This window comes from Hylobates moloch, unplaced genomic scaffold, assembly GCF_009828535.3.
Source record: "Hylobates moloch isolate HMO894 unplaced genomic scaffold, HMol_V3 SCAFFOLD_16, whole genome shotgun sequence".
Taxonomy (NCBI): domain Eukaryota; kingdom Metazoa; phylum Chordata; class Mammalia; order Primates; family Hylobatidae; genus Hylobates; species Hylobates moloch.
In genome coordinates this window covers 3,701,038-3,726,646 of record NW_026652291.1, presented here as the reverse complement: position 1 = coordinate 3,726,646, position 25,609 = coordinate 3,701,038, and the positions used below count along the sequence as shown (strand labels likewise).

General features: G+C 45.4%; 1 protein-coding gene across 12 annotated transcripts in view; it reads left to right on the top strand.

Annotated features, from left to right (window-relative positions):
• Window positions 1-25,609, top strand: part of PPP2R5C (protein phosphatase 2 regulatory subunit B'gamma) — a 172,357-nt gene that overhangs the window by 108,967 nt on the left and 37,781 nt on the right. For all 12 annotated transcript variants that reach the window (XM_058429899.1, XM_058429900.1, XM_032134819.2 and 9 more), the window contains 4 exons: window positions 17,729-17,839; window positions 18,811-18,903; window positions 18,986-19,116; window positions 25,497-25,556. In XM_058429899.1, the coding sequence (XP_058285882.1) occupies window positions 17,729-17,839; window positions 18,811-18,903; window positions 18,986-19,116; window positions 25,497-25,556 (395 nt within the window). The remainder of the gene's footprint in view (window positions 1-17,728; window positions 17,840-18,810; window positions 18,904-18,985; window positions 19,117-25,496; window positions 25,557-25,609) is intronic.

Sequence of the window (25,609 nt, the reverse complement as noted above, 5' to 3'; positions counted from 1 at the left end):
CCCGATTGGGTGGGGCTGGAGTCCAGATCATGGGGAGCTTGATGGAACCTGAGGACTTGAGGTCGTGTGGGAGAGCTGGGACCACCCCGTTTGCTCTGGCTGCAGTGTGAAGAATAGATGGGAATGGGTGTCAAAATGACGCATGAAGGGACTAGCTCAACATCTACTGTGGCATTTCAGGAGAGAAATGGTGGAATGAGCCAAACGGCTTTGATGGCAGAGAGAAATGGGCAAATGCAGATGTGTTAAGAAGGTAGAAACACGATTCGGGGTGGATTTGATTGAGATACCTAGGGAGAGGAACCAACACACAGGTTTCTGACTTAAGCAAGTGGAATGCTGGTTCAGGGGAAAGAGCATGGGCCCTGGTGTAGGAAAGGCCTGAGATGGGTCTTATCTGTTAATATTATTTAGAGCTCTTTGGGTTAACAGGGGCAGACACCCAATTCACTGTTGTTTACACTCACAAGGGAGTTTACCAGGCAGACACTGGGTCACTCACACTTAGTCCACAGACTCACAGGGACAGCTTTTCCTTCCGTGTCCCATGTCCCCGCTCTCTGTATGCAGCCTTCCTTCTTTGGGGCATCCCTCTATGATGACAGAGGAAAGCATGGCCCTTGCTGGCTTGCCAGAAGAGGCCTGATGCCTCCTGTCTCCTACCTGCCCTTGATCCCACTGCTGTAACGAGGGAGATGGGGTACTGTGGTTGTGACTCAGACTGGGTCATGTGCCCAGCAAACCACGCGATAGAGTCGAGTAGCAAGAATTCCCCAGAAGGGAGGGAGTTGTGTGCTTCTCTGGGCAGATGAAACAGTCGGATCTGTACCCAACTTTAATCCGCTAACTGTGTTACTTTAGGTGAACGGCTTGGTTCTGCAAGCTTCAGTTAGTGCTGCAGACAAATAGCTGTAATGCTTCTGCCTCACAGAGCAGCTAGGATGAAAGGGGAACACATGGAAAGCTGGGCAGCCCCCGTGACAAAGTTGTCAGTGTCCTCGGAAGTGGCCAGAAAGGGACAAGCCTCCAAGATTTCTCAGAACACTTACCAGGGGGCTGCCTCAATGCAGCCTTCTTTCTTCATATTAGTACGGGACTTATTTCTAATCCTTGTTCCAGACTCTGATACCTTGAGGTTACTGAACTTTTTTTTTGAGACAGAGTCTGTGTCACCAGGCTGGAGTGCAGTGGCGTAATCTCGGCTCACTGCAACCTCCCAGGTTCAAGTAATTCTCCTGCCTCAGCCTCCCAAGTAGCTGGGATTACAGGCATGCGCCACCACACCCAGCTAATTTTTGTACTTTTAATACAGACAGGATTTCACCATGTTGGCCAGGATGGTCTCAAACTCCTGATTCAGGTGATCTGCCCACCTCAGCGTCCCAGAGTGCTGGGATTACGGGCGTGAGCCGGCACGCCCAGCCTCTATTTTCTTATTTAGAAGGTTATCATGCTGTGGAACTACTTCATAGAGAGTTAGATTAGTTTAAATGGTGATTGGAAGATTAAAAATACATGGTCTGAAGTATGATTTCATGTTTGTAACATATAAATAAATTCATGAAAATAAAATCAAACTTAGAGAAAGTAACTTGTGAAATACTCTACAGAGTACAGTGACCCAGGCCTGTGGCACCATCCACACCACAGATTGATTTGGTTCCATTTTATCAATAGATTTTAAAATAAAGCTGGCCGGGCGCAGTGGCTCACGCCTGTAATCCCAGCACTTTGGAAGGCCGAGGCGGGCGGATCACGAGGTCAGGAGATCAAGACCATCCCGGCTAACACGGTGAAACCTCGTCTCTACTAAAAATACAAAAAAATTAGCCGGGCATGGTGGCGTGCGCCTGTGGTCCCAGCTACTCAGGAGGCTGAGGCAGGAGAATGGTGTGAACCTGGGAGGCGGAGCTTGCAGTGAGCCGACATCGTGCCACTGCACTCCAGCTGGGGCGACAGAGCGAGACTCCGTCTCAAAAATAAAATAAAATAAAATCTGAAGGCCTGGTCAACATGGTGAAACCCCATCTCTACTAAAAATACAAAAATTAGCTGGGCACGGTGTCACGCACCTATAATCCCAGCTACTTGGAAGGCCAAGGCAGGAGAATCGCTTAAACCCTGGAGGCGGAGGTTGCAACGAGCCAAGATCATGCTACTGCACTCCAGCCTGACGACAGAGCAAGACTCCATCTTAAAAAAATAAATAAATAAATAATAAAGCTGAAGGAATATAGTACAAACTGTTAATAGTAGGTGTCTTTGGGTGGTATCGTGAATTTTTCCCTTTTACTATACACTTTTGTAATTTAAAAAAAAATTTACAATGGGCCAGGCACAGTGGCTCATGCCTATAATCCCAGCACTTTGGGAGGCCAGGGCAGGAAGATCACTTGAGATCAGGAGTTGGAGACCAGCCTGGGCAACGTAGCAAGACCTTGTGTCTATAAAAAAAATTTTTTTAAGCCAGGCACGGTGGCTCACACCTGTAATCCCAGCACTTTGGGAGGCTGAAGCGGACAGATCACCTGAGGTTAGGAGTTCAAGACCAGCCTAGCCAACGTGGTGAAACCTTGTCTCTACTAAAATTACAAAAATTAGCCGGGCGTGGTGGCACATGCCTATAATCTCAACTACTCGGGAGGCTGAGGCAGGAGAATCGCTTGAACCCAGGAGGCAGAGGTCGCAGTAAGCTGAGATCATGCAACTGCACTCCAGCCTGGGCGACAGAGCGAGACTCTGTCAAAAAAAAAAAAAAGAAAGCAAGAAGAAAGAGAAAGTTTTTTAATAGCTGAGTGTGGTGGCGCACGCCTGCACCTATATGCCTAGCTACTCGGGGATGAGGCGGGAGGCTTGTTTGAGCTCAGGAGCTTAAGGCCGCAATGAGGTATGATTGTGCCACCGCACTCCTACCGGGGCAACAGAGCAAGACTCTGCCTGAAAAAAAAAAAATTAATAATTATGTACCACATTTGTCATCATCAAAAACCAGTAAAGATATTATTCTTTCTTAAAAATAAAAACAAGCGGCCGGGCGCAGTAGCTCAAGCCTGTAATCCCAGCACTTTGGGAAGCCAAGGCAGGTGGATCACCTGAGGTCAGGAGTTCGAGACCAGCCTAACCAATATGGTGTAACCTCATCTCTACTAAAAATATAAAAATTAGCCAGGCATGGTGGCGGGCACCTGTAGTCCCAGCTACTTGGGAGGCTGAGGCAGGAGGATTGCTGGAACCCGGGAGGTGGAGGTTGCAGTGAGCCAAGATTGCGCCACTGCACTCCAGCTTGGGCGACAGAGCAAGATTCCATCAAAAAAATTAATTAATTAATTAAAAACATAAAATAAAAACAAGCTATCTGTATGTAATAGTAGTACTGTTTTTATCAGGACTCTTGTTGGTTTCCAGGGAAAACTAGTTCATCACGTTATTTTAATCTGCGCTGTCTGTAAGTGATTTGATGTTGACTTACACGTTTTATGGGCATGAGTGTTCTTAGGATCTGTTGGCCGGGTCCTGGGAGAGGTCTCACACCCTGCACTCCCAGATGGGTGTGCTGTGCTTCACTTAGGGACTGATGTGGGACACGTTCCTTCTTCTATTTTTATAGCTGATATTTACAGTGTGTTCTGGAAAGTTTTACTTGCTGTAAGGGTGATGATAGTTTGGGAGAGGAAAGAATGTGTTGAGTTAAAAGGAGTAGTACATTGACCAATGGAGTTGCAGTCAACAAATTTATTTCAAGTGAGGATTTAAATCATGCATTCCCAAGTACTTTTTGAAATCCAGAGAATGATTTTTCTACTTTAAAAATCAGTAAGCTGTTTTTTAGAGGTTTGTTTGTTCTTACAATTTTGAGATTTTCCTTTGATTTTTTAAATTATAACAGAATTACATGCTTATGTGATAACAAATGAAACAAATACGAAAACATTTTTAAAAGTTTAAAATTTCTCCTACTTCACCCCTCCCCAGTTCTACCCATCTCTACCTCCAATCAGCCAATTCATGTTTATTGTATTTTCAGAAGGCTACTGAGAAACTTTTGGGATGATGAGTATGTTCATTATCTGATTATATGTTTGTTTCACAGGTATATGCATATGTTAAATATCAAGTTGTACACTTTAAATATGTGCAGTTAACTGTATATAAATTATATCTCAGTAAAGCTGGGTGTTTTCAGATGTCCAAAGTTGTTAGGTATTTCTTTTGTTCTAGGGGTGCAGTGAAGAAATTACTAAGACACCAAAGGCATTGTGAACCAAGAAGTTTTGAGAACTTATGACCTAGTGAATATCTTTCCATAACTTTTTTTAAATTAATTTTTAATTTACATACAGTGAAATTCACTCTTTTTTGTGGCCAGTTCTCAGAACTTTGATAAATGTGTATAGTCACGTCTTCCCCACCACAGTCAAGATATAGAACAGTTTCTTTTGGTTTGTTTGTTGGTTTGTTTTTGAGACAGAGTCTTTGTTGCCCAGGCTGGAGTGCAGTGGCGCGATATCGGCTCACTGCAACCTCGGCCTCCCGGGCTCAAGTGATTCTTCTGCCTCAGCCTCCCGAGTAGAAGAACAGTTTCTTCAACCTCCAGAAACATGGCTTTATGCCCACTTTGTAGTCAGAGCCTTCCGCTTCCTTTCTCTCTGCCCCTCAGTAGTCTGTTCTCTATCACATCATTTTGTCTTTTCCTGAATGGAAACTCCATAGAAATGGATTCAGTGTGTAGCCTTTGGATCAAGCTTCTTTCGCTTAGCTTCATGCGTTGGACATTCATCCATGTTGTCACACAGTTTGTTCCTTTTCCTTCTCAGTGTTGGCTCATTATATAGAAGTAACACCATTTGTTTATCCATTTCCTAGTGGAGGGATATTTAGGGTGTTTCCAGTTTGGAGCAATAAAACCGTTATAAATACTTACATACAGATTTTAGACATAAGCTTTTATTTAACTTGGGTAAACACATAGGGATGCGATCACTAGGTGAATGGTAAGTGTGTGTTGAGCTTTCTAAGGAACTGCCAAACCGTTTTCCAAAGTGGCTGCCCTGTGTGATTTCCCCCAACAGTGCACGAGTTCTCATGCTTCCCGTATCTTTGTCAATATTTGATGTCATCAGTCCTTTTATCTCATTTTGATTTTAATTTGCATTTCCCTAATGACTAATGATGCTAGGCTTGTTTGTTTGTTTTTTGCAGACAGGGTCTCGCTCTGCCAGCCAGGCGGGAGTGCAGTGGCTGGATCGTGGCTCACTGCAGCCTCCACCTCCCAGGCTCAGGTGATCCTCTCACCTCAGCCTCCTGAGTAGCTGGGACTGCAAGCGCCACCACCACACCCACCTCGTTTTTGTATTTTTAGTAGAGACAAGGTCTCACTGTGTTGCCCAAGCTGGTCTCGAACTCCTGAGCTCAAGTGATCCCCCTGCCTCAGCCTGTGAAAGTGCTGGGATTCCAGGCGTGAGCCACCACACCTGGCCCAAGCATTTTTTCCCTGCGCTTTTTGTTGTTTGTATATCTTCGTTGGTGAAGTGTCTGTTCAAATAGTTTCCCTGTTTTTCAATTGAGCTTTTTTTTTTTTTTTTTTTTGAGTTTTGAGACTTCTTTACCTATCTGGATACAGATTTTTTGCAAGATATATGATTTGCAAATATTTTCTCTCAGTCTGTAGCTTGTCTTTTTTTTTTTTCTTAAATGTCTTGTACAGAGCAAAAATGTTTAATTTAGATAAAGTCCAACTTAGGATTCGTCCTTTATCAATAGTGCTTTTGGTAGCATATCTAAGAAGTCTGCCAAACCTAAGCTCACAAAGATTTTTCTCCTGTATTTTCTTCATCATTTCACATTTTACATTTAGGTCTGTGATCCATTTTGTCTGCGGTTCGTTCTTTGGCGTATGGATTTCCAATTGTTCTGCTTGTTGAAAAGACTGATGAATATCCATTGAACTGCTTTTGTGCCTTTGTCAAAAATCAGTTGAGCATGTTGTGAGTCTTCTTCTGGACTCTGTCCTGTTGCGTGTTTGTGTGTCTCTATTTGCCAGTCTCACACTGTCTTCAGTACAGTACTTGATAGTAAATTCTGAGATCAGGTTGTGTGACTCTGCTATAACCTCTTTCTTCTTTTTGAAAATTGTTTTGACTATTCTAGTTATTTTACCTTTCCATATAAATTTTAAAATCAGCTTGTTATCTACAAAATATTCTGCAGGGGTTTACTGCACGCAGTGAACATGTAGACGTGGAGACCATTGACCTCTTAACAGTGTGAGCTTTGCAGCCCGTGTACACAGCATGTCTCCCCATTTTGGTCTTCTTGTTTTGTAGTTGTCAGCAAACAGATGCTATAAATATCTTCTTAGACTCATAAATTAGTATTTTGGTTTTTGGTTGTCATTGTAAATAGATCTGTTTACTTTCCATTTGTAATTGTTTATTGTCTTTTTTCTTGTAATTCTGTCAGGTTTTGCTTCATGTTATATATATTCATATAAAGATTCAGTGTATATCCTCTTGGTGAATTAACTCTTTTACCGTGATAGATATGACTGTATTCCGGTAATACTATTATTTGCTCTGAAATCTACTCCATCTGACTTTAATATAGCCATTCCAGCGCACTTTTGACTAATGCTGGCATGCTATGTCTTTTTCTTCTGTTTTGATCAGTTCGTATCTTTATATGTAAAGTGGGCTTATGGTAGATAGCCTATTGTTGAGTCTCGGTTTTTTTTTTGTTTTGTTTTGGTTTGGTTTTTGTTTTTGTTTTTTTGAGACGGAGTCTCGCTCTGTCGCCCAGGCTGGAGTGCAGTGGCACAATCTCCGCTCACTGCAAGCTCCGCCTCCCAGGTTCACGCCATTCTCCTGCCTCAGCCTCCCCCGAGTAGCTGGGACTACAGGTGCCCACCACCACACCCAGCTAATTTTGTATTTTTAGCAGAGACGGGGTTTCATCGTGTTAGCCAGGATGGTCTCGATCTCCTGATCTCGTGATCTGCCCACCTCGGCCTCCCAAAGTGCTGGGATTACAGGCGTGAGCACCGTGCCCGGCTGAGTCTTGCTTTTTTATTCAGTCAGACAATCCCTGTCTTTCAGGGTGTTCAAACCATTTATTTTTCATGTGATTATGAATGTACTTGGGTTTGAATGTACCACCTTCCTATTTTTTTTCTATTTGTCCCACCTGTTTATCGTTTCTCTTTCCTCTTTGTCTGCATTCTTTTGATCAATTGAGTACTTTTTATGATTCCATTCTATCTCATTTGTTGGCTTCTTTATGATAACTCCATATTGTTTGATTTTAATTGTTAGTCTTTTCTAGAATACACCTTTAACTTATCACAATCTACCTTCAAGCGATAACATACTATTTCGTATAGAATATAAGACATTTACAACAGTATACTTCTATCTCTCCTCTCCCGGCCTTTCCGCTATTATCATACATTTTAGTTAGTGTGTTATAAACCCCACAATATCTTATTATTTTTGTTTTAAAGAAATTTAAGTGATTTTTAAAAATCTTTTATATTTACCCAGTTAGTTACAATTTTCAGTGTTCATCATTCCATTGTGTAGATTCAGATATCCATCTGATATCAATTACCTTCTGCTTGAAGGACTGTCTTAATATTTCTTATAGCACAGGTCTACTGATGATGAATTCTTTTAGTTTTTGTGTATCTGCAAAAGCCTTTCTTTTCTTTTGCTTTTTTTTTTTTTTTTTTTGAGACAGGGTCTTGCTCTGTTGCCCAGGCCAGAGTATAGTGGTGCAATCACGGCTCACTGCAGCCTTGACTTCCAGGCTCAATCAATCCTCCCACCTCACCCCCCAACCCCAACTCTGCCCCAGTAGCTGGGATGACAGGCACATGCCACCATGTCCAGCTAATTTTTTTACTTTTTGTGGAGACAGGGTCTCACTAGGTTGCCTAAGCTGGTCTCAGATTCCTGGGCTCAAGCAGTCCTTTCATCTTGGCCTCCCAAAGTACCGAGAGTACAGGCGTGAGCCTGGTCTTGCCTTCAGTTTTGAGAGACCTGCTTGCTGGTATAGAATTCCGTGTCGAGCGTTTTATCCTTGAAAAACTTTTGCTCGCCTATTGTCTTGCTTGCATTATTTCTGATGAGAAGTCTCCTGCCATTGTTTTCTTTGTTCCTTTGGACATAATGTACCCTTTCCCCCTCTGGGAGCTTTCAGAATTGTCTCTTGTAATGCTCTTTTTAAGCCATTTGATTATGATGGGCCTTGGATGGTTTCCTTCATTTTGCTGGTGTTTAGAGTTTGTTTATAATTTTCATCAATTTGAGAAATTGTTTAACCGTTGTCTCTTCAAATATTTTTTTCTGTCCCATGACCCTTCCTCTCCTTTAGGGATCCCAATAACATGTATTAGGCTTCTTAGAGTTGATGCTGATGCTCTATTTCTCTTCGTGCTTTTTTTTTTTTTTTCTGTGTTACATTTGGATAGTTTCCTTTGCTGTCTTCAGCTTCTTTAATCTTTTCTGCCATGTCCATTCTGTTAATTCTTATTACAGTAAATTTTTCATTTCACACATTTTTTTTTTAATTAAGTGAGCAAATTTACTTAAGCAATTAGAGATCTGTGGGTACATATTGTTGTTGTCATCTCTAGTGGTTTGATCTGTGTCTTTTTAAAATACCTTTCATGTCCACCTAACTTTTTGGACACAGAATACTGTATTCATGTCCTTGTCTGCTAATTCTAACATTTGTGTCAGTTCAGTTGACTGGTTTTTCTTCTCATTATAAATCCTTTTCCTGCTTCTTTGCGTGTCTGGTAATTTTTAATTGGATGTCTGACATTGTGAATTTTGCTTTGTTGAGTGCTATATCTCTATTCATGTTCTTGAGATTTGTTTGGGGATGCAATTAAGTTACTTGGAAATAGTTTGATCCTTTCAGTTCTTGCTTTTTAAGATGTTTTAGGCAGGAACAGTTATATTAAAACCAGAGCTAATTATTCTCCACCACTGAGACCTTTCTGATTAGGAAGCCAGTGCCCTATGGATTATGAATTTTTCCCATCTGGTTGGTGGGAACAGACACTGTTCCCAGCCCTGAGCAAGTACTGGGTTCTCACCAATCCTTTCAGGTGGTTATTTTCCCAGCCTCTGATAGTTTCCTCACACAAATATGCTGATCTGTACTCTGCTGAATAGTTGAGCAACCTCTACAAATCGCTGTAGTTCTTCTCTTTGTGCAGCTGTGTCCTCTGTGTAACTCTGCCTTGCAAATTCTAATCCCATTTGAATCCTGGGTCCCACCTGGGTTCTTTCTCCCTATACTACAACCTAAAAATCTGTCAAGGCAGGAGCCTGGGGCGGTGTGGGACGTGCCTCACTTGTTCCCATCTCAGGGATCACTGTCCTTATCCTTCGTTGTCTGAAATCCAGTGTCTTGAAAACCATAATTTTATATATTTTTGCCCAAATATTCGGTTGTTTCAGGCAGTAGCATAAACCTCATCCTTGTTACTCCATCTTGTCTGGAAGCATAAGTCTGCTTCATTTATAATAGATACTCAATAAACACTTAACTCCGTCCACCCAGGGGATCTAGCAATTATTATAAAAATGAAAGACTGTTTGCATAATTTATAATGCCATAATTTCATACGTCATTTGGTGGTTAGGGGGCATGGCTGTGCATACATGACTGGGAAGTGATAAAGAGTTTAGCTCTGAAACTTCCCTTCTCAGTTGGTTTATATCACATTGGATACAGAGTATGTTGTTCTGCTATTCTAAAGCATTACTAAACTTTCTCATACCTTACTACAAAAAGAAATCAGAATACATGATAAAGCAAATATATTAGAATGTTAATGGTAACATCTAGATGATAGCTATTCACTATAAAATTCTTTCAACTTTATTGCATTGAAATTTTTCATAATAAAAACATTGGGAATACATCATTCAGAATCTATACAAAACTAATCTTTGGCCCAGAGTAAATAAAAGCACTTCCAAATCCAGTGCTATCTTTAAATGACACTAGTTGAATTGAATTATAAGTATTATGAATTATTTCTTATGTATAAATATTCTAAACTCAAAAAAACAAACTCATACACATAACTATTAATGATTTATTTTCATGCTTATCTGAAGATGATACCATATATTGTTATGAAATTGTAGACAATTAAAATATTCATTGTTTGAAAAGTTTAGACTAAATTTCCTTTATTAAGTATCCTACAAAGGTTCGTAAGCTTTTTTTTTTTTAAATTTGAGACAGAGTCTTGCTCTGTCACCCAGGCTGGAGTACAGTGGCGCGATCTCGGCTCACTGCAACCTCCGCCTCCCAAGTTCAAGCGATTCTCCTGCCCCAGCCTCCAGAGTAGCTGGGATTACAGGCCTGCACCACCATACTTGGCTAATTTTTGTATTTTTAGTAGAGACAGGGTTTTGCCGTGTTGGCCAGGCTGGTCTCGAGCTCCTAACCTCAGGTGACCTGCCCTCCTCAGCCTCCGAAAGTGCTGGGATTGCAGGGGTGAGCCACGGCGCCTAGCCTGTAAGTTTTTATTTCCATATCTTTAACTGCTATTTAGGAACATATTTGAATAGATTGTAAAAATAGCAAGTTATTCAAAGTAAGAATTGTCAATGTGGTTCTTTCTTGACTGTCACATCATGGCATCTATTTGGAGGTGAAATAGATTCTTTGAAAGCAGCTCTTGCTATGGAGGAAGCACGAGGTAGATTTGTGGGAAGAAGGCTCTGCTCTCCCTTAGCTCTTGTCACTGCCAAGCACTCACTGTGTGCCAGGGCCAGCAGGAAGACATTAAACCAAGGACTTCATGGCCACCCAGTCATACTTGAGATAAATATTCCAAAGAAAATGTACAGCGTCGTAGAAGATCTTAAAATTAGGGGCCCAATTAGGACTGTAATTACTTTGCAGCTGAGATGTAAAGGTTTAATGAGACATTTTTCACAGTTTCCAGGTAATTAATTGGTGTTGCAGTTAATAAGGTGACTGATGCGCGCTTTTCCCAGGATCCATTTACTCTCAGCAAGTGTTTGAGGACCTCCTAGGTGCCAGGCACAGTGGTAGGTGCTGGGATTGCGGTGCATTTATGTTCTCTAGATGATAGCTGAGTTCTGGTGCCATGAAAGCAGATTCAAACTCACTTTACAAATGGGGAAAGGGGTAGTTTCTTCCTTTAAGACTGCTGCTACGATTTTTACTATTCTACCTAAATTTTAAGTTAAGTTCATTGAGTTCATCAAAAATTCAGTTTAAGATTGTGTCTGCTTTATACATTGCTCTGTGAAGTTCCATCTTTGTAATATGATGTCATCCCACATCAAAGATTCCTCCGTTTATTCGGGCATTCTTCAGTGCCTTTTATTAGAGTTTTCTGCTTTCTCCATCAAGGCCTTATAACTAGGTCAGTAATTCCCAGGCACTTTGTAGTTTTTGTGTCTGGGTAGCTGGAGTCTTCATCTCTGTTTCTTTTTTGTAATTGCTTAATTGTTAGTGGAAAGGTGGTTGCTGTTGGTTTTGTATTTTTGATATTTGCATGTGGTAGTCTAGTTGTGATGGTCTGTCTGTTGCTTCTGTTTTCCAGCTATATCATTTGCAAACAAATGACAATTTTGTATTTAAAAATATATATACTGTGAAGGGGCTTACACATTCTGCCCTTCCCAGAAATGTATCTCTTAGTAATGTGACTGGTAGAACCTAACAGTTCTATCACAGGAGGAAGTGTTCTGCAGTAACTGTAATTTGGGTTTTGATGGATTCATCTGTTATAAATCCTGTTGACATGAATAAAACAGAGAATAAATAACAGAATAACCCTTGTGGTTTTGAACAGAGAATTGTAAATAATCAAACCTTTCTTTCCTGTTGCCTCTAAAGTTAGACTATCAGCGTTTTGTTTTTTTTTTTTTTAATGTATCCCTTCATGTCTTAAAATTTTTACATGTTACACTGCTGCAGTTATGTTATGGCATAAATATTCACTCATTGGTAATGAATGATAACACATACAGAAAGGCTGCATGATATTGCTGAATTGTAAGAATTTTCCATAAAGTTGCTTCTTGGGCCATTCTAGTTTACATCTAATTTAATAAATTTAGCAATTTGGAGAACATCTGCAGGACTGATGTAAGTACTGAAAGTGGAAGTGTCGGAGGCAGCAGAAGCAGGTGCTTCCTGATATTAACCAGAGTCGGTCCTGGCACAGATGGGGCCGTGTGAATCACATGCAGACATACGTGTGCACTCACGTGCGTGCCTTTATTTTTGTGTGGAGGTCAAACAGTCACAAACATTTGGGAAGTGCTGTGTAATGCTAACTGTTCATGCATAATGTTTTCCCATTTAGTAAGTGCTGTTGCATGCGTTTTCTGTGATTCTCACCACAGCCCAATACAAAAAATAAAAAAAGGATTTACCCTTTTTTTTTTTTTTTTTTTTTTTTTGAGATGGAGTCTCACTCTGTCGCCCAGGCTGGAGTGCGGTGGTGCAATCTCGGCTCACTGCAACTTCCACCTCCCAGGTTCAAGCAATTCTCCTGCCTCAGCCTCCCGAGTAGCTGGGACTACAGGCACACACCACCACACCCAGCTAAGTTTTATATTTTTAGTGGAGATGGGGTTTCATCATGTTGGCTAGGCTGCTCTTGAACTCCTGACCTCAAGTGATCCACCCGCCTCGGCCTCCCAAAGTGCTGGGATTACAGGCGTGACTCACTGCGCCTGGCCTTTACCCTTTCCAACAGAGGAGAAAATTGAGGCTCAGGCAGGCTGTTTGGTCTGAGGTCCTTCTTCTAGGTGGGAAGAGGATGTAGAGAGACTGTTTCCATGAGGCTGTGCTGCCTTTCTTGGGCAGCGTGATTCTGCGTCTGTGCCTCTGGGTGTGCGCTGGATCCATAGGTCTCATTTGAGAGATCACAGTGAAACTGTGTGCTGCACAGAAGACCCGGCCGGTACTCCTTAGACCTCAGAGCTTCTTTGGTGTTCACTGCATGACAGTGATGTCTTCTCTGTTTCCTCAGACCAGATACATGCATCCAGGTAGCATGGCAGTGACATTTGCACACAGACATCAGCACCCCAGGTTTCTGTACCTGAGGCTCCTGCCCCTGATTTGCCCTTGCAGCTTTTGTGTTAAGAAATGTTGCTAGGTTAGAAACCCAAGAATAATCTGAGGTGATATGCCGTTTGCCCTCTGTTCCTTCCCCCCTCGCCCATATTACTTTTTACTTAACCTTTTCTAGAGATAGGCACTAAATTAATGCAATGTAATGTGGTAAGAAAGGTGTGTAGAAGTTAGGAGTGCAAATTTTTTTCCTTACACATGAGAAATGACTTTCAATCAATCAGAATTGGCCTGGAGTGAACCTTCCTGGACCTAGGTCGGTCATCGGTCAAGGACGCTGTATCAGTCTGCTCAGGCTGCCATAAGAAAATACCACAGGCTCAGTGGCTTCAACCACAGAAACGTATGTTCTCTCCATTCTGGAGGCTGGAAAGTCTAAACTCAAAGGTGTAGCAGGGTTTATTCCCTGCTGAGGGCCTCTCTCTGGCTTGCAGACGGCCACTGTGCCCTCCCATGGCCTTTGCTCTGAGCAAGTGCAGAGAAGGCGAGTGTGAGCCTTCTACTATCCCTCCTTACAAAGACACTAATCCTGGAGGGCCAGGGCCCCCGCTTATGACTTCAGTCACCCTTCATTATTTTCTTTGAGGACCCATCTCCAAATCCAGCCACACCAGGGTTTAGGTCTTTAACATGAATGTGAGGAAGGGAGGCCACAACCATTGAGTCCATGACAGATACTGAAGAGACACACTGTGCTCAGAGCAAGCCATCTGAGTCACCTTGCAGGCCCTCAGCTCAGCATCAGGATTCAGTGCATGTGCAGGTGTGGGAGACGGGGCCTAGCTGCTGGGCTGCCTATCAGTGTGCGGGAGAGCTTCAACTGGAAACCCTAATCACTAGCTTTCCTGCTAGTAGAAACCACCAGTTTACTTAGGAATCTCAGCTGACTGGGTGCCTCAGTCAGGGCTGTCCAGAGAAACAGCAAGAGAGACAGAGATTGAGATCTCAAGGACTTGCCTTCTGCAGTGGATGAGTCCAGCGGGCAGGTCTGGACTCCGCGGACAGGCAGCGGGCAGGAGACTTGGCCGTGCTGGACACTGCAGGCCGTAGGTGGACTCTCCTCAGAGAAGCCGCAGTTTGGGTCTCACAGGCCTCTCAGCTGACTGGTTGAAGCTCCCACATTCTCAAGAGTGATCGCTACTTGAAGTCCATTGATTACAGGTGTTAACCACATCTATAAAATGCCTTTACAGCAACACCCACAGCAGTGTTTGGACAGCTGGGCACTGTGGCCTAGCCAGGTTGACACATATGGCCAGCTGGCACAGTCGGGGACATTTTACGTTTTTTCAGTTATCGCCTTTAACCATGATGGGTGAAATCACACTTTCCTGTCCCTAAATACATCTTGAGCAAGTTGGTTAACTTTTTAGTCATCCCTGGTTACAGAAATCCAATCTAGGTTAAAGCTTTAATCTCAGACCCTCTCCAAATGGCATCTAAGCCGCACCCCAGGCAGCCTGGCCAGGGAGGGACATGCCATAGGAGAGGAGGGGAAGCACTGTTGGCTCCGAGCCCCTCTTGCCTGCCTCCCCCGGGACTTTGAGCAGAACCCAGAGCAGAGGGGAAGGGCAACTGCCTGTTCTGCTCAGTTGCTCCCTGTGGCCTTGGCCAGAATGGTGGTCTCTTCCTCTGTGGCATGTCTGTGACTCTCGGGCAGCAGACCTCTTCCAGAGGGACGGCTGTTTCCTCTCCCCCGAGACCTACAGCCTCGTCTCTGGGTGAGCTGACCTCTCTCCCTTGGCAGCTTCCTGGGTGGTGTGGCCCTATAGCTCCTGCTCTGGCCTCTGTGTCTCTGATGGGCAGCCCCAGAAACCTCGGAAGCAGTGACCCTGCTTTCCTTCCAGGCACCGTGGTTCCTCAGGCCCTGATGTCACAGGCTGTTGCCAGAGTCTCCTGCCAGGCATAGTCCTGTTCACAGATTCCTCTGCCACCCAGAGTTCGTGCCCAGGCTCTGCCCTCCCCACACTGTGCTCTGCTTCTGTCGGCACCAGGCAGGGCTCACAGCTCTAACCCACTGAAGAACAAAGTGCCATCTCCCTTTCCTGAAGGTGATCCTGTCCTGTGGGTGACTGGACCCTGACCCCAGTCTCTTGGCTTTGAGAGAGAGGATAGAAAACCCCAGCTCATGAATGCCACACTCCCCGCAGGGGCTAAAGACCCAATTCAGACTTTCCTCTCTCTGCCCTTCATGGCCCTAAAAGATACGGAGAGCTTCGGCAGTGGCTGCTGATGACAGGACCAGTTGTGTTACATCTCCACACACCCTGCGAGGAGATGGCGGCTCGCCCAAAGTGTGTGCGTGTGGCCTTTCCTTAATAGTTGAGCTTTTAGCATCTCCTTGTTCACGTCTGTGGGCTTTGGGGTCAGGGTGCCAGGAGGGGCAGACTAGACCCCTGTCTGCACCGAGTGCCTGTGGACCAGCAACTGAGGTAGGGCCGTCCACCTGTCAATCACTGTTCTTTGGGAGGCTCCTTGCAGTGCCCGGTACACACAACAGCTTCACAGAGAAGGGGACAGTCCCTGGAGAGTAGACATTGCCAGAAATCATACACCAGTGAGAGTCGGGTTAATTCTCGGTTTTAGATTGCAAACTTTTGTCTTTGTACCTATGTTTTAGGAACATTACTCATACTTTTACTAAAAGTTTGTTTTAATTAGTTGTTCCTGGCTTTTCAGCCCCTTTTTTCATCCCTGCGTTTCTACAGTATCCGTGAAGGCCATTACAGTTGGTCTTTACATCAGCTCCCCTCTCAGATGACACAGAGAACAAGCTCAGATGCTTGATGCTCAGATGCTTGATGCTCAGATGCTTGATGCTCAGATGCTTGATGCTCGGATGCTTGATGCTCAGAACTTTTATAGCTGATGACTTTCTGAAAAATGATATTAAGGTTTGGAGTTCAGTATCAATACCAGTAAAGAAGGGAAGAAACAGGCAGGTGCGGTGGCTCACGCCTCTAATTCCAGTACTTTGGGAGGCCAAGGCAGGAGGATTGCGTAAGCCCAGGAGTTTGAGACCAGCATGGGCAACATAGCGAGTTCTTGTCTCTGCAAAAAATAAATAAAATTAGCAGAGCATGGTGGTGCGTGCTGGTAGTCCCAGCTACTTGGGAGGCTGGGGCAGGAGGATCATGTGAGCCCAGGAGTTGGAGGCTGCAGTGAGCGATGATGGCCACTGTACTGCAGCCTGGGCAGCAGAGCAATGCCCTGTCTTTAAGAGGAAAAAAGGAAAAAGAAGGGAAGAAACAGCAGTGGTGACACTGAGTATTAGCTTGGTCTTCACAAGACTGGCTATCTAAAGCCAGCCAAGTTTGCCCTGGACTCTCTAGAAACATCTTCTCGTTGTTGTCGTGGAGTCAGATTTTAATCTTTTATGTCAAAAGTTTTGATTTTGTGCTTCTGAGAGTGGTGGAACTGGGACTTTTTGTGATCACCTGTAAGAGCCATTCACCAGAGTCCAGTTATATAACTGGCATATGATCCATTCAGAGATTCAGTAAGGTAACCAATCTTATTTAGACTTAGTACAAAAGAGGGCTGGACACGGTGGCTCACACCTGTAATCCCAGCACTTTGGGAGGCTGAGGGGAGCGGGTCACTTGAGGTCAGGAGTTCGAGACTGGCCTGGCCAACATGGTGAAACCGTGGTGAAATCCCATCTCTACTAAAAATACAAAAATTAGCCAGGCATGGTGGTGCACGCCTGTAATTCTAGCTACTCGGGAGGCTGAGGCACAAGAATCGCTTGAACCCGGGAGGCAGAGGTTGCGATGAGTCGAGTTTGCACCACTACACTCCAACCTGGGCCGCAGAGGGAGACAGTGCCTCAAAAATAAATAAATACATAGACTTAGTACAAAATAAAAATAGGTTATAAATGTATGACATGGAAACAGTAATCTTTTCTGTTTATGTCACTGATCTGTCAGTATGTGTTATACAAGTCCAAACAGACGGAGAGAAAGCTAACATCCCATGCCTGGATACACAGCCATGCTGCCCCTACCGATCCTCTGTGCCCCTGAGCAGTCCTTTCTCTGGAAATGATCCTAGCTGCCGACTCAGAGGTCGTCCCACCCTGACTGTTGCTTTCCTCATCATTGCGGATTGCAGAGGACGTCGGTGCCATTGTCACACGGGTCCTCCCTGCGTGATGCAGCCCTTGCCATTTCCAGCATTTTCAGCTGTGAATCTCCGCTGTGTCCTTCGTCATTTCGTCCCTTTCTTACTCTCATGTTGAACATTCTCCTTGCTCTTGCACCCACTGGATAGTATAAGACCTCAGAAGTGATCACTGTGCCATCCACCTTTGTTGGTGTTGGTTGTTACTTAAAGTTTGACAGTCAAGAGTCCAAATAACTTTGGTGGTCAACTTTCGTGCTCACCTGTCCAAAGTGATGTTTCCTGCTGCAGTTTTGATCCAGGCTCTCTTGGAGGACCCACACGGCTTCTGCGTTTTGAGGCTATGGAGGAGCTAAGTTACCATGGGAAGCGGCTACTGTTAGAATTACCTAAGACTTTATAAAATGTTGTCTGTAAATATTTTAAATGCCCTGGTTGTAATTACAGAATATGTGGATTTTAGTTTGCAGTTAACATGTTTCGAACATTACCACCTTCGTCCAATCCTACGGGAGCGGAATTTGACCCGGAGGAAGACGAACCAACGTTAGAAGCTGCCTGGCCTCATCTACAGGTATCGGCTCTGGGTGACCAGAATCAGAGGGCACCAGTGACGCATGGGAGTGGCCTGGGGTCCACAGAGCGGGCGCACTGGTCTGGGCAGATGGCCTTCTCCTCCTCAGTAGCGTGGTCCTCGCAAACCCATACGTACAAGAAAAATATTTCAGCAGAATAAAGTTAATGTGTGTGTTTGACCACTTTACAACAGCCAGCGAAGATGTGGAATTGTCAGTATGTTCTCAGTGAAAATGGCCGCTGTGTTGATGGCCGTTGAATTCAGGCCCAGAGGTCCTAAGCCGACAATCTCCCAGTTTTCGCTCCTCATATTTAGTATGTGCCTGCTGGGCCCCCGGGTCCTGCGCTGGCCACTGCCTTTCCCCAGGGCATTTGTAAGGCAGAAGGGTAATTGACAAGGAGGTGCCAGGGTCAGCATGAGCAGAGCGGGAGCCAGGAGTGCAGGTGGGAGGGCCATCCATCCGTGACAGGCGGCCCACGCTGTCCCACCCAGCATGTCTGCACAGGGAAAGAATCGTCCCAGCTCCAGGAGGTCACGGTTCCACATCTTAGGGCCCTCTTACCTGGCAGCCCCAGAGTTCCTGTGCGTTTGGTTGGCTCTGCGCCTTGGCATTGTGGGACACTCCTAAGCGACAGGCTGCAAATCCCCCCCGCAGAGCTGAGTCATGGCTTGGTTTGTGGCATCTGTGCCCTGTAGTCTCTGAACAGTGTACTATAACTGATATCAGCCATGGAGATCATTTTGTTTAATGCCGTTTAAGGGTATAGTCTGTGGGTCTCACCAAATAAAATAATTACCGTCACCATTTATCATTAAATTAAGCCATGTAATTTAGCATTAATTCTGTAGATATGTGGCTTTAAGAGGCTAATATTTGCAGACCAATAAAGATTCAATTGCTGGTATATTTTAATCTCCATTCAATAAAATCTCATGTTATTTGACTCATTGTTTTTTTTTCCTTCTAGCTTGTTTATGAATTTTTCTTAAGATTTTTAGAGTCTCCAGATTTCCAACCTAATATAGCGAAGAAATATATTGATCAGAAGTTTGTATTGCAGGTAAGGTACAAATTAGCTGACACTCTCAAAGCCCTGGCGGAGTGGTGACACCCAGCCACTAAGTGTCTTTTTCTTCTCAAAGCTTTTAGAGCTCTTTGACAGTGAAGATCCTCGGGAGAGAGATTTTCTTAAAACCACCCTTCACAGGATCTATGGGAAATTCCTAGGCTTGAGAGCTTACATCAGAAAACAGATAAATAATATATTTTATAGGTAAGTCGCGTGTGGATGGCGTTGTCCTTGTGTGTGGTGATGCTCATTTCCCACCTCGATGCTCCCCCACCCCATCGTCTCCTCTGACAGGACTCAGCACGTGGAGGGGGTTTCTCAAAGCCTATTTGTCGTGTGCAGGTGGACCCTCTTGTGCACTGTGTGCAGTGGGCTGGCTGGGCTCATCCTCCTTGCCTTCCTCCCCTCTCCCTCCTGAGCTCCCTCCTGAGCCACCGAGCTCCCCAGCACCTCATCCTGGGTCCCTGCATCCTTCCTGTTTCTACTGAAAGGTCAAGTTTCCCGGAAATGTGGATGAATTGGTTCCATCCAAACCAACTGTATTAGTGAAGGTTCTCTAGAAGGACAGGACTCATAGGATAGATGAATATATGAAGGGGAGTTTATTAGGAGAATTGACTCACACGATCACAAGGTGAAGACCCACAATAGGCTGTCTGCAGGCCAAGTCCCAAAACCCCAAAAGTAGGGAGACGGACAGCGCGGCCTTCAGTCTGTGGCCGAAAGCCCAGGAGCCCTGGCAAACCACTGGTGTAGGTCCAAGAGTCCAGAAGCTGAAGAACTTAGAGTCCCATGTTCAAGGGCAGGAAGCGTCCAGCACAGGAGAAAGATGGAGGCCAGGAGACTCAGCCAGTCTAGCCCTTCCATGTTCCTCTGCCTGCTTAATTCTGGCCGAACCGGCAGCTGATTAGATGGTGCCCACCCAGATTAAGGATGGGTCTGCGTCTCCCAGTCCACTGACTCAAATGTTAATCTCCTTTGGCAACACCCTCACAGACATACCCAGGTACAATACTTTGCATCCTTCAATCTAGTCAAGTTGACACTCAGTATTAACCTTCACACCAGCTTTTTCCTTCTACCTGTGCATCACCTCGTTCTTCCTGTGGAGTCTCAGTGAGAGGAGGCGGGGCGAGGAGTGATGTCATTCATCTGTAGAAAGCCTGAGATCTGTGCACCTCGGTTAAAGGTTTGGAGACTCCCACTGTGCACCAGGGGAGGGAAAGCCCCACTGGAGCAGCGGGTGGAGGAAGACAGCGTCCAGTGGCAGGCCCACCTCCAGGCCCGCCCCTCCCCAGCCAGCCTCTGCTCAGCTCCACGCTCCTTCCACGCCAGGGCTCTGCAGCCAGTGTTGGAGCCTCCTGGGATGTCTTTTTTACACCAGCCCTTCCCTCAGCCTCCCAGGCTTCCTGAAGCATCCCTTCACTGGGAGGCTCTGCCTGACTTGGCGGTGGGTCTGGTCTCCCGGAAGTGCAGCTACCATGTCAGTTGATTTGTCACACACCCCACCCCACTGCCAGTTTCGCGCTCCCCACTGCGGTGGCACCAAATGAATGTCAATAGAGGAAACAGTTCCTGTCGTTTCTTTTTGTTCCTGGAAAGTTCGCTAAATGAGCAGTTTCTTCTACAAGTTGTAGCTTCTCGGGTCAGCTTGCCTCTAAGGCACCTGACTCCAGGATGTTGCGAGGTAGTGACACATCCTGGTGATGATGGGGACGGTATGATGGCGTGTCTCTGTGAGATAAGAGCATGAGCAGGTCCGACACAGCCTCTCTGCAGGGCCAGGGTGTGGACAGAGCACGGGCCATGGCCTGGAGAAGGAGCCAGGTGTCAGCCACGCCCAACACAGGCCTCGGGGTCCTTTCTTAGTCACAGTGACCAAGCACGGGAAGAGAAAAGGGGCATCTGAGACAGACAGATGGCAGATGAGACCCCCCTGCCAAAACCCACAGCCCCGGCCCCTCCCATCCCGTGCTGGCCTGCACAGCCTGCGTCGGGAGCACCCTGCCTTTCCCTCTGCAGTCATGAGGGTTGCATTCCCTCCTAACCTCCATACCTGATAGGGCATTTCAGCATGAGAGCCTTTGATTTTGTGTGTGGCTTTCCTTTGAACTCCTTCCAAGTACCCCACATCTCATTTGTAGAATGGAGCCCGGCGCTGGACATAGCCCAGACCTGACACATTAACTATAACAGAGAATGATGCCACTTTCCTAAATGTTATGCTTCTATTTTCTGTTTCTTGGTACCGTGATTCCTTTTTAACAAGCTCATTCCTTGCCTGGTGTGCTTATCTATGGAAACATAATATACATTATTTAACGTACAACAGGTACAATTTCCATTTCCAGTCTTCTTGACCTAAAATTAAAGCTCTACCTAACATATTTCTGTTTTCTTAATTCTAGTAGGTTTTGTTCAGATAGCAGAATCACAAATCTATTGAACATCTGCATTTAAGAAGTAGAAAATGGGCCGGGCGCGGTGGCTCACGCCTGTAATCCCAGCACTTTGGGAGGCCGAGGTGGGTGGATCACAAGGTCAGGAGATCAAGGCCATCCTGGCTAACACAGTGAAACCCCGTCTCTACTAAAAATACAAAAAATTAGCCGGGCGTGTTGGCGGGCACCTGTAGTCCCAGCTACTCGGGAGGCTGAGGCAGGAGAATGGTGTGAACCTGGGAGGCGGAGCTTGCAGTGAGCCGAGATCATGCCACTGTACTCCAGCTTGTGTGACAGAGTGAGACTCCACCTCAAAAAAAAAAAAAGTAGAAAATGTTTCATACCTTAAAGAACCTTACGAAATACTTAAATAGATTAGTATTCAAAAGTTATTACAGATAATTTACTTCAGTTCTCACTAAAGGTTTGGTGCTAGAGTATGGCATTTGTGTCTGTGTGCATGCGTTTAATAATCTTCTCTGTAATTGTCCTGGTATATGCAATCAAAAGCAAGCATACTATCTAGATTCCGTAATTGGTTTGGTTCCTCATTGTCAATACCACTACCTCCTCATTTCATGTGAGAAAAAAATAAGAAGAAAGATCTTGAGAGTTGCATTCAGCTCATCTAGGTTTTTTTCTTTTCTTTTCTTTTCTTTTCTTTTTTTTTAAGGCAGGGTCTCACTCTGTCACCCAGGCTGGAGTACAGTGATGCTATACTCCATAGCTCACTGCAGCCTCAAACCCCTAGGCTTAACAGATCCTTCTACCTCACTTCCCAAGTAGCTGGGACTACAGATGTGTGCCACCACATCTGGCTAACTTTTAAAACTTTTGTAGAGATGGAGATCTATCTCACTGTGTTGCCCAGGCTGGTCTCAAACTCCTGGCCTCAGGTGATCCTCCTGCCTTAGCCTCCCAAAGCACTGGGATTACTGGCGTGAGCCACACCCAGCAAGCTTATCTAAGTTCAATATAGTACAGCTGTGTCTTGTAAGAAAAAACCATTTTGAACATACTTGGTTCAACTTAACTGAAAATGTAAATATAAGGTTGCTGTTTACTTCTATAGTTTCTCATTATCGTCAGCTTAAGTGTGAGTGAAACGGTGCTGTCCATAACCCATGGTGCCTGCTCAGGCACACGGGGACCTGGAGGCTGGGCGGGCACGGCAGCGTGCCGTTCCTTCTCTTGCTGCATAACCAGCCATGGGTCATGCTCTGTCCTCACCCTGGCCCTGCGGCGAGGCTGTGCAGCACCTGCTCATGCTCTTATCTCACAGAGAGATGCCATCAAACTGTCCCCGTCATCACCAGGATATGTCACTACCTCACACCATCCTGGAGTCAGGAGCCACCCCCAGCTCAGTGGCTTCCCTCAGCGTGGTCCATCACTCCTCATGATGCTGTCATCTGCGCTGGGCTCATCCAGACGGTTCTGCTCCGTGGCGTGTGCTGGGGCTGGAGTGTTCACAGGGCTGCTGAGCAGATCCTCACACTGCCTCTGTGATGCCTTGAGCTCCTCCAGGTTGTGGGAGTTTCTACAGCCACATCCAAGAGGGAAGAGGCAGGACCCCCAGTCCTCCTAAGAGTTTGGCTTGGAACTGGTGCAGAGTGACTTCTGCCCTTTGTATTGGTCAAAGCAGGGCACAAGGACAGCCCAGCTTCAGAGGAAGGAGAAATAGAGTCCACCTCTTCCCGTGAGGCCAGAACACATCATACAGGCAGGAAAGGCATTTAGAATCCCTTCTGGAGACTTCTATAGCCAGCAGGTTCCCAGCTCAGTGTCTGGGGAGTCTGATTCCCTTTCTGCTGAAAGAGTGAGAAACACTCTCGCAGGCTCCCAGGGATCTCTGTTTCCCTCCCAGGGTGTCCCTGTTTGTCTCCCGCTGGAAAAGGAAGAAGGAAAAGAATTGTCCTTATTTTCTCTTTCTTCTGCCTACTTCAAAGCAGGTTTAAAAAATTAGAAATTAAGAATTTATCAGTAAGAATGTAGTAATGTTGATGTAGGAAAACAAAATGGCTTATAACTGCAAGGCACCCTTATGTAAATGTTAAAGCTGATGGAGCTAGACCAGAAGGGGTTCAGGGGTCTTTGTCTCGGAGAGGCCCAGAGCACAGCTCTCCAAGGTCCATGCGAGAGGAATAGTAAACTGTAGCCACACGGCTGCAGTGCGTGCAAAGGGAGCCTGCAAGGTGAGTCTCGTAAATTAAAGCACCTCTCGGTATAGACGCACACAGACTGACTTCTGCTTGTTCACAGCTTCCAAGCCTCAGGGTAGGTGCAGGCTCAGGGACACCAGGTGCGAGCATTTTCTGTTTCTTGTCATGGCACCAGTGTCGTTCCTGTCACCCACGGCACCGAGCTCTGCCCTAGTAACGTCCCTCCCTCACTCTTAGGCTTTGGCCATGTGCATTGTTGTGCTACTGTGTCTCGCTGATAAAGATTCTGCCTCCTGGTGCCTGCAAGAGCGAGATCTCAGTTTTTCTGTTTTGTTTTGTTTTGTTTTGTTTTGTTTTGTTTTGTTTTGTTTTGAAACAGGGTCTCTGTTGCCCAGGCTGGAGTGCAGTGGCGCCATCTCAGCTCACTGCAACCTCCATCTTCCAGGTTCAAGTGATCCTCCCACCTCAGCCTCCCAAATATGTGGGATTACAGGCATGCGCCACCATGCCCTGCTAATTTTTATATATTTAGTAGAGGTGGAGTTTTGCCATGTTGGCCAGGCCGGTCTCGAACTCCTGACCTCAGGTGATCCGCCTGCCTCAGCCTCCCAAAGTGCTGAGATTACAGGCATGAGCCACTGTGCCCGGCCAGATTTCGGTTTTTCTAAGCTGGACTTCCAGACTCTCCACACATCTTGCCCACCCCACTCCACGGCACAGACCTTTGTTCCAGCCAGACGAGTTCTTCTCCCTCTCCACACTGCCATATAAAAAAAATCTGTTAAAATCCTCCTTCAGGACCCAATTCAAGCACCACCTCTCAGTGCATTCTGATGTTTGGGAATATAGAAATGTTAAGACCCATTCTTCAGAAATATTTCACATCTGTGGATGTTAAGGTCACACTATTTCATTTGTTTCAAACAAAGTGAATGAAATTTCAGAGTTGAATTTTTTAATCTTCTCAGACTTATTTTTGGCTTAGAGCTGCCTCTAATCAAATGGTTTTCATCTGATGGGCAGGGATCTTTCAGACCCTCTCACTGCATGCAGGATACCCCTCGTGGACTGCTCTAGACCAACCCCAGGTGCACGAGGCTTGGGGCAGGAGAGGCTTCTTTGTTTCTGTAGGACCCCTTTGCGGGGAGGACTTTTTCCTGTTTCCTAACATGTCCCTGTTGCCTCTCATTGTGCCCGGTTTATTCAGCAGACGTGTTTTCATCATCAAACAGATGCCAGGCTTGCTCCTAGCCCTGGGAACATAGTCACGAGAAGTCCTTGGCCCTGTCTTTGCGGTGGCCCCATCTAGAGGGAGATGGGCTGGCACAGAGGGTGGGGTACATGTCCTGGGGGTCCCCTAGAAGCAGGCGCAGTGGACAGAGACATCTCAGAGGAAGGGAGCTGGGTCTGTCACAGATGGGTGCTTCAGAAAGATTGCACCTGAGGCAGCACGGAGGATGCGTGTGGGTGTCAGTGGGGAACTGAGCAGGTAGAATAAGAGGTGTTCAGGAATCACTTCTACCCTTTGCAGGAACTGTGCTAAATATTGCAGGCTTTAAAATTAAGTATGTTGGCTTACGTTGAAATACAGCAAAAACATAAGATAAATTAATGAACAAGTAAAAGATGGATGAACAGATGTGTATATGATCAGGCAGGTGGAGCACATTGCTTGTGGTCGAATCTGGGTGGTTGAAATGGGTGTTCACTGTAGAATTCTTTCAGTTTTCCTAGATGCTTGAAATTTTTCCAAATAGTGAGAAAAAATTTTGTGCAAGACCAAGTTCTCTGCCCTCGAGGCATTTACAGCTGCAGGCCTCGAGGAGTCTGGCTGGTTCCTGAAGGGTTGCTTGCTCACCACGAGCAGTGTTTGCACAAATAGACGCGCTTCTTGTTGCCCGGCTCCGTGGCTCCTGCTAGAGCAGTTTTCTTATTCAGGTCAGTTCAGTTCCTAATTCTAATGGGAAATTGTTTTTTCTAGGTTTATTTATGAAACAGAGCATCATAATGGCATAGCAGAGTTACTGGAAATATTGGGAAGGTAAGCCTCTGTGTTATGGGTAGCAAACAGCTGTAGGTGGAATTTATACCAGA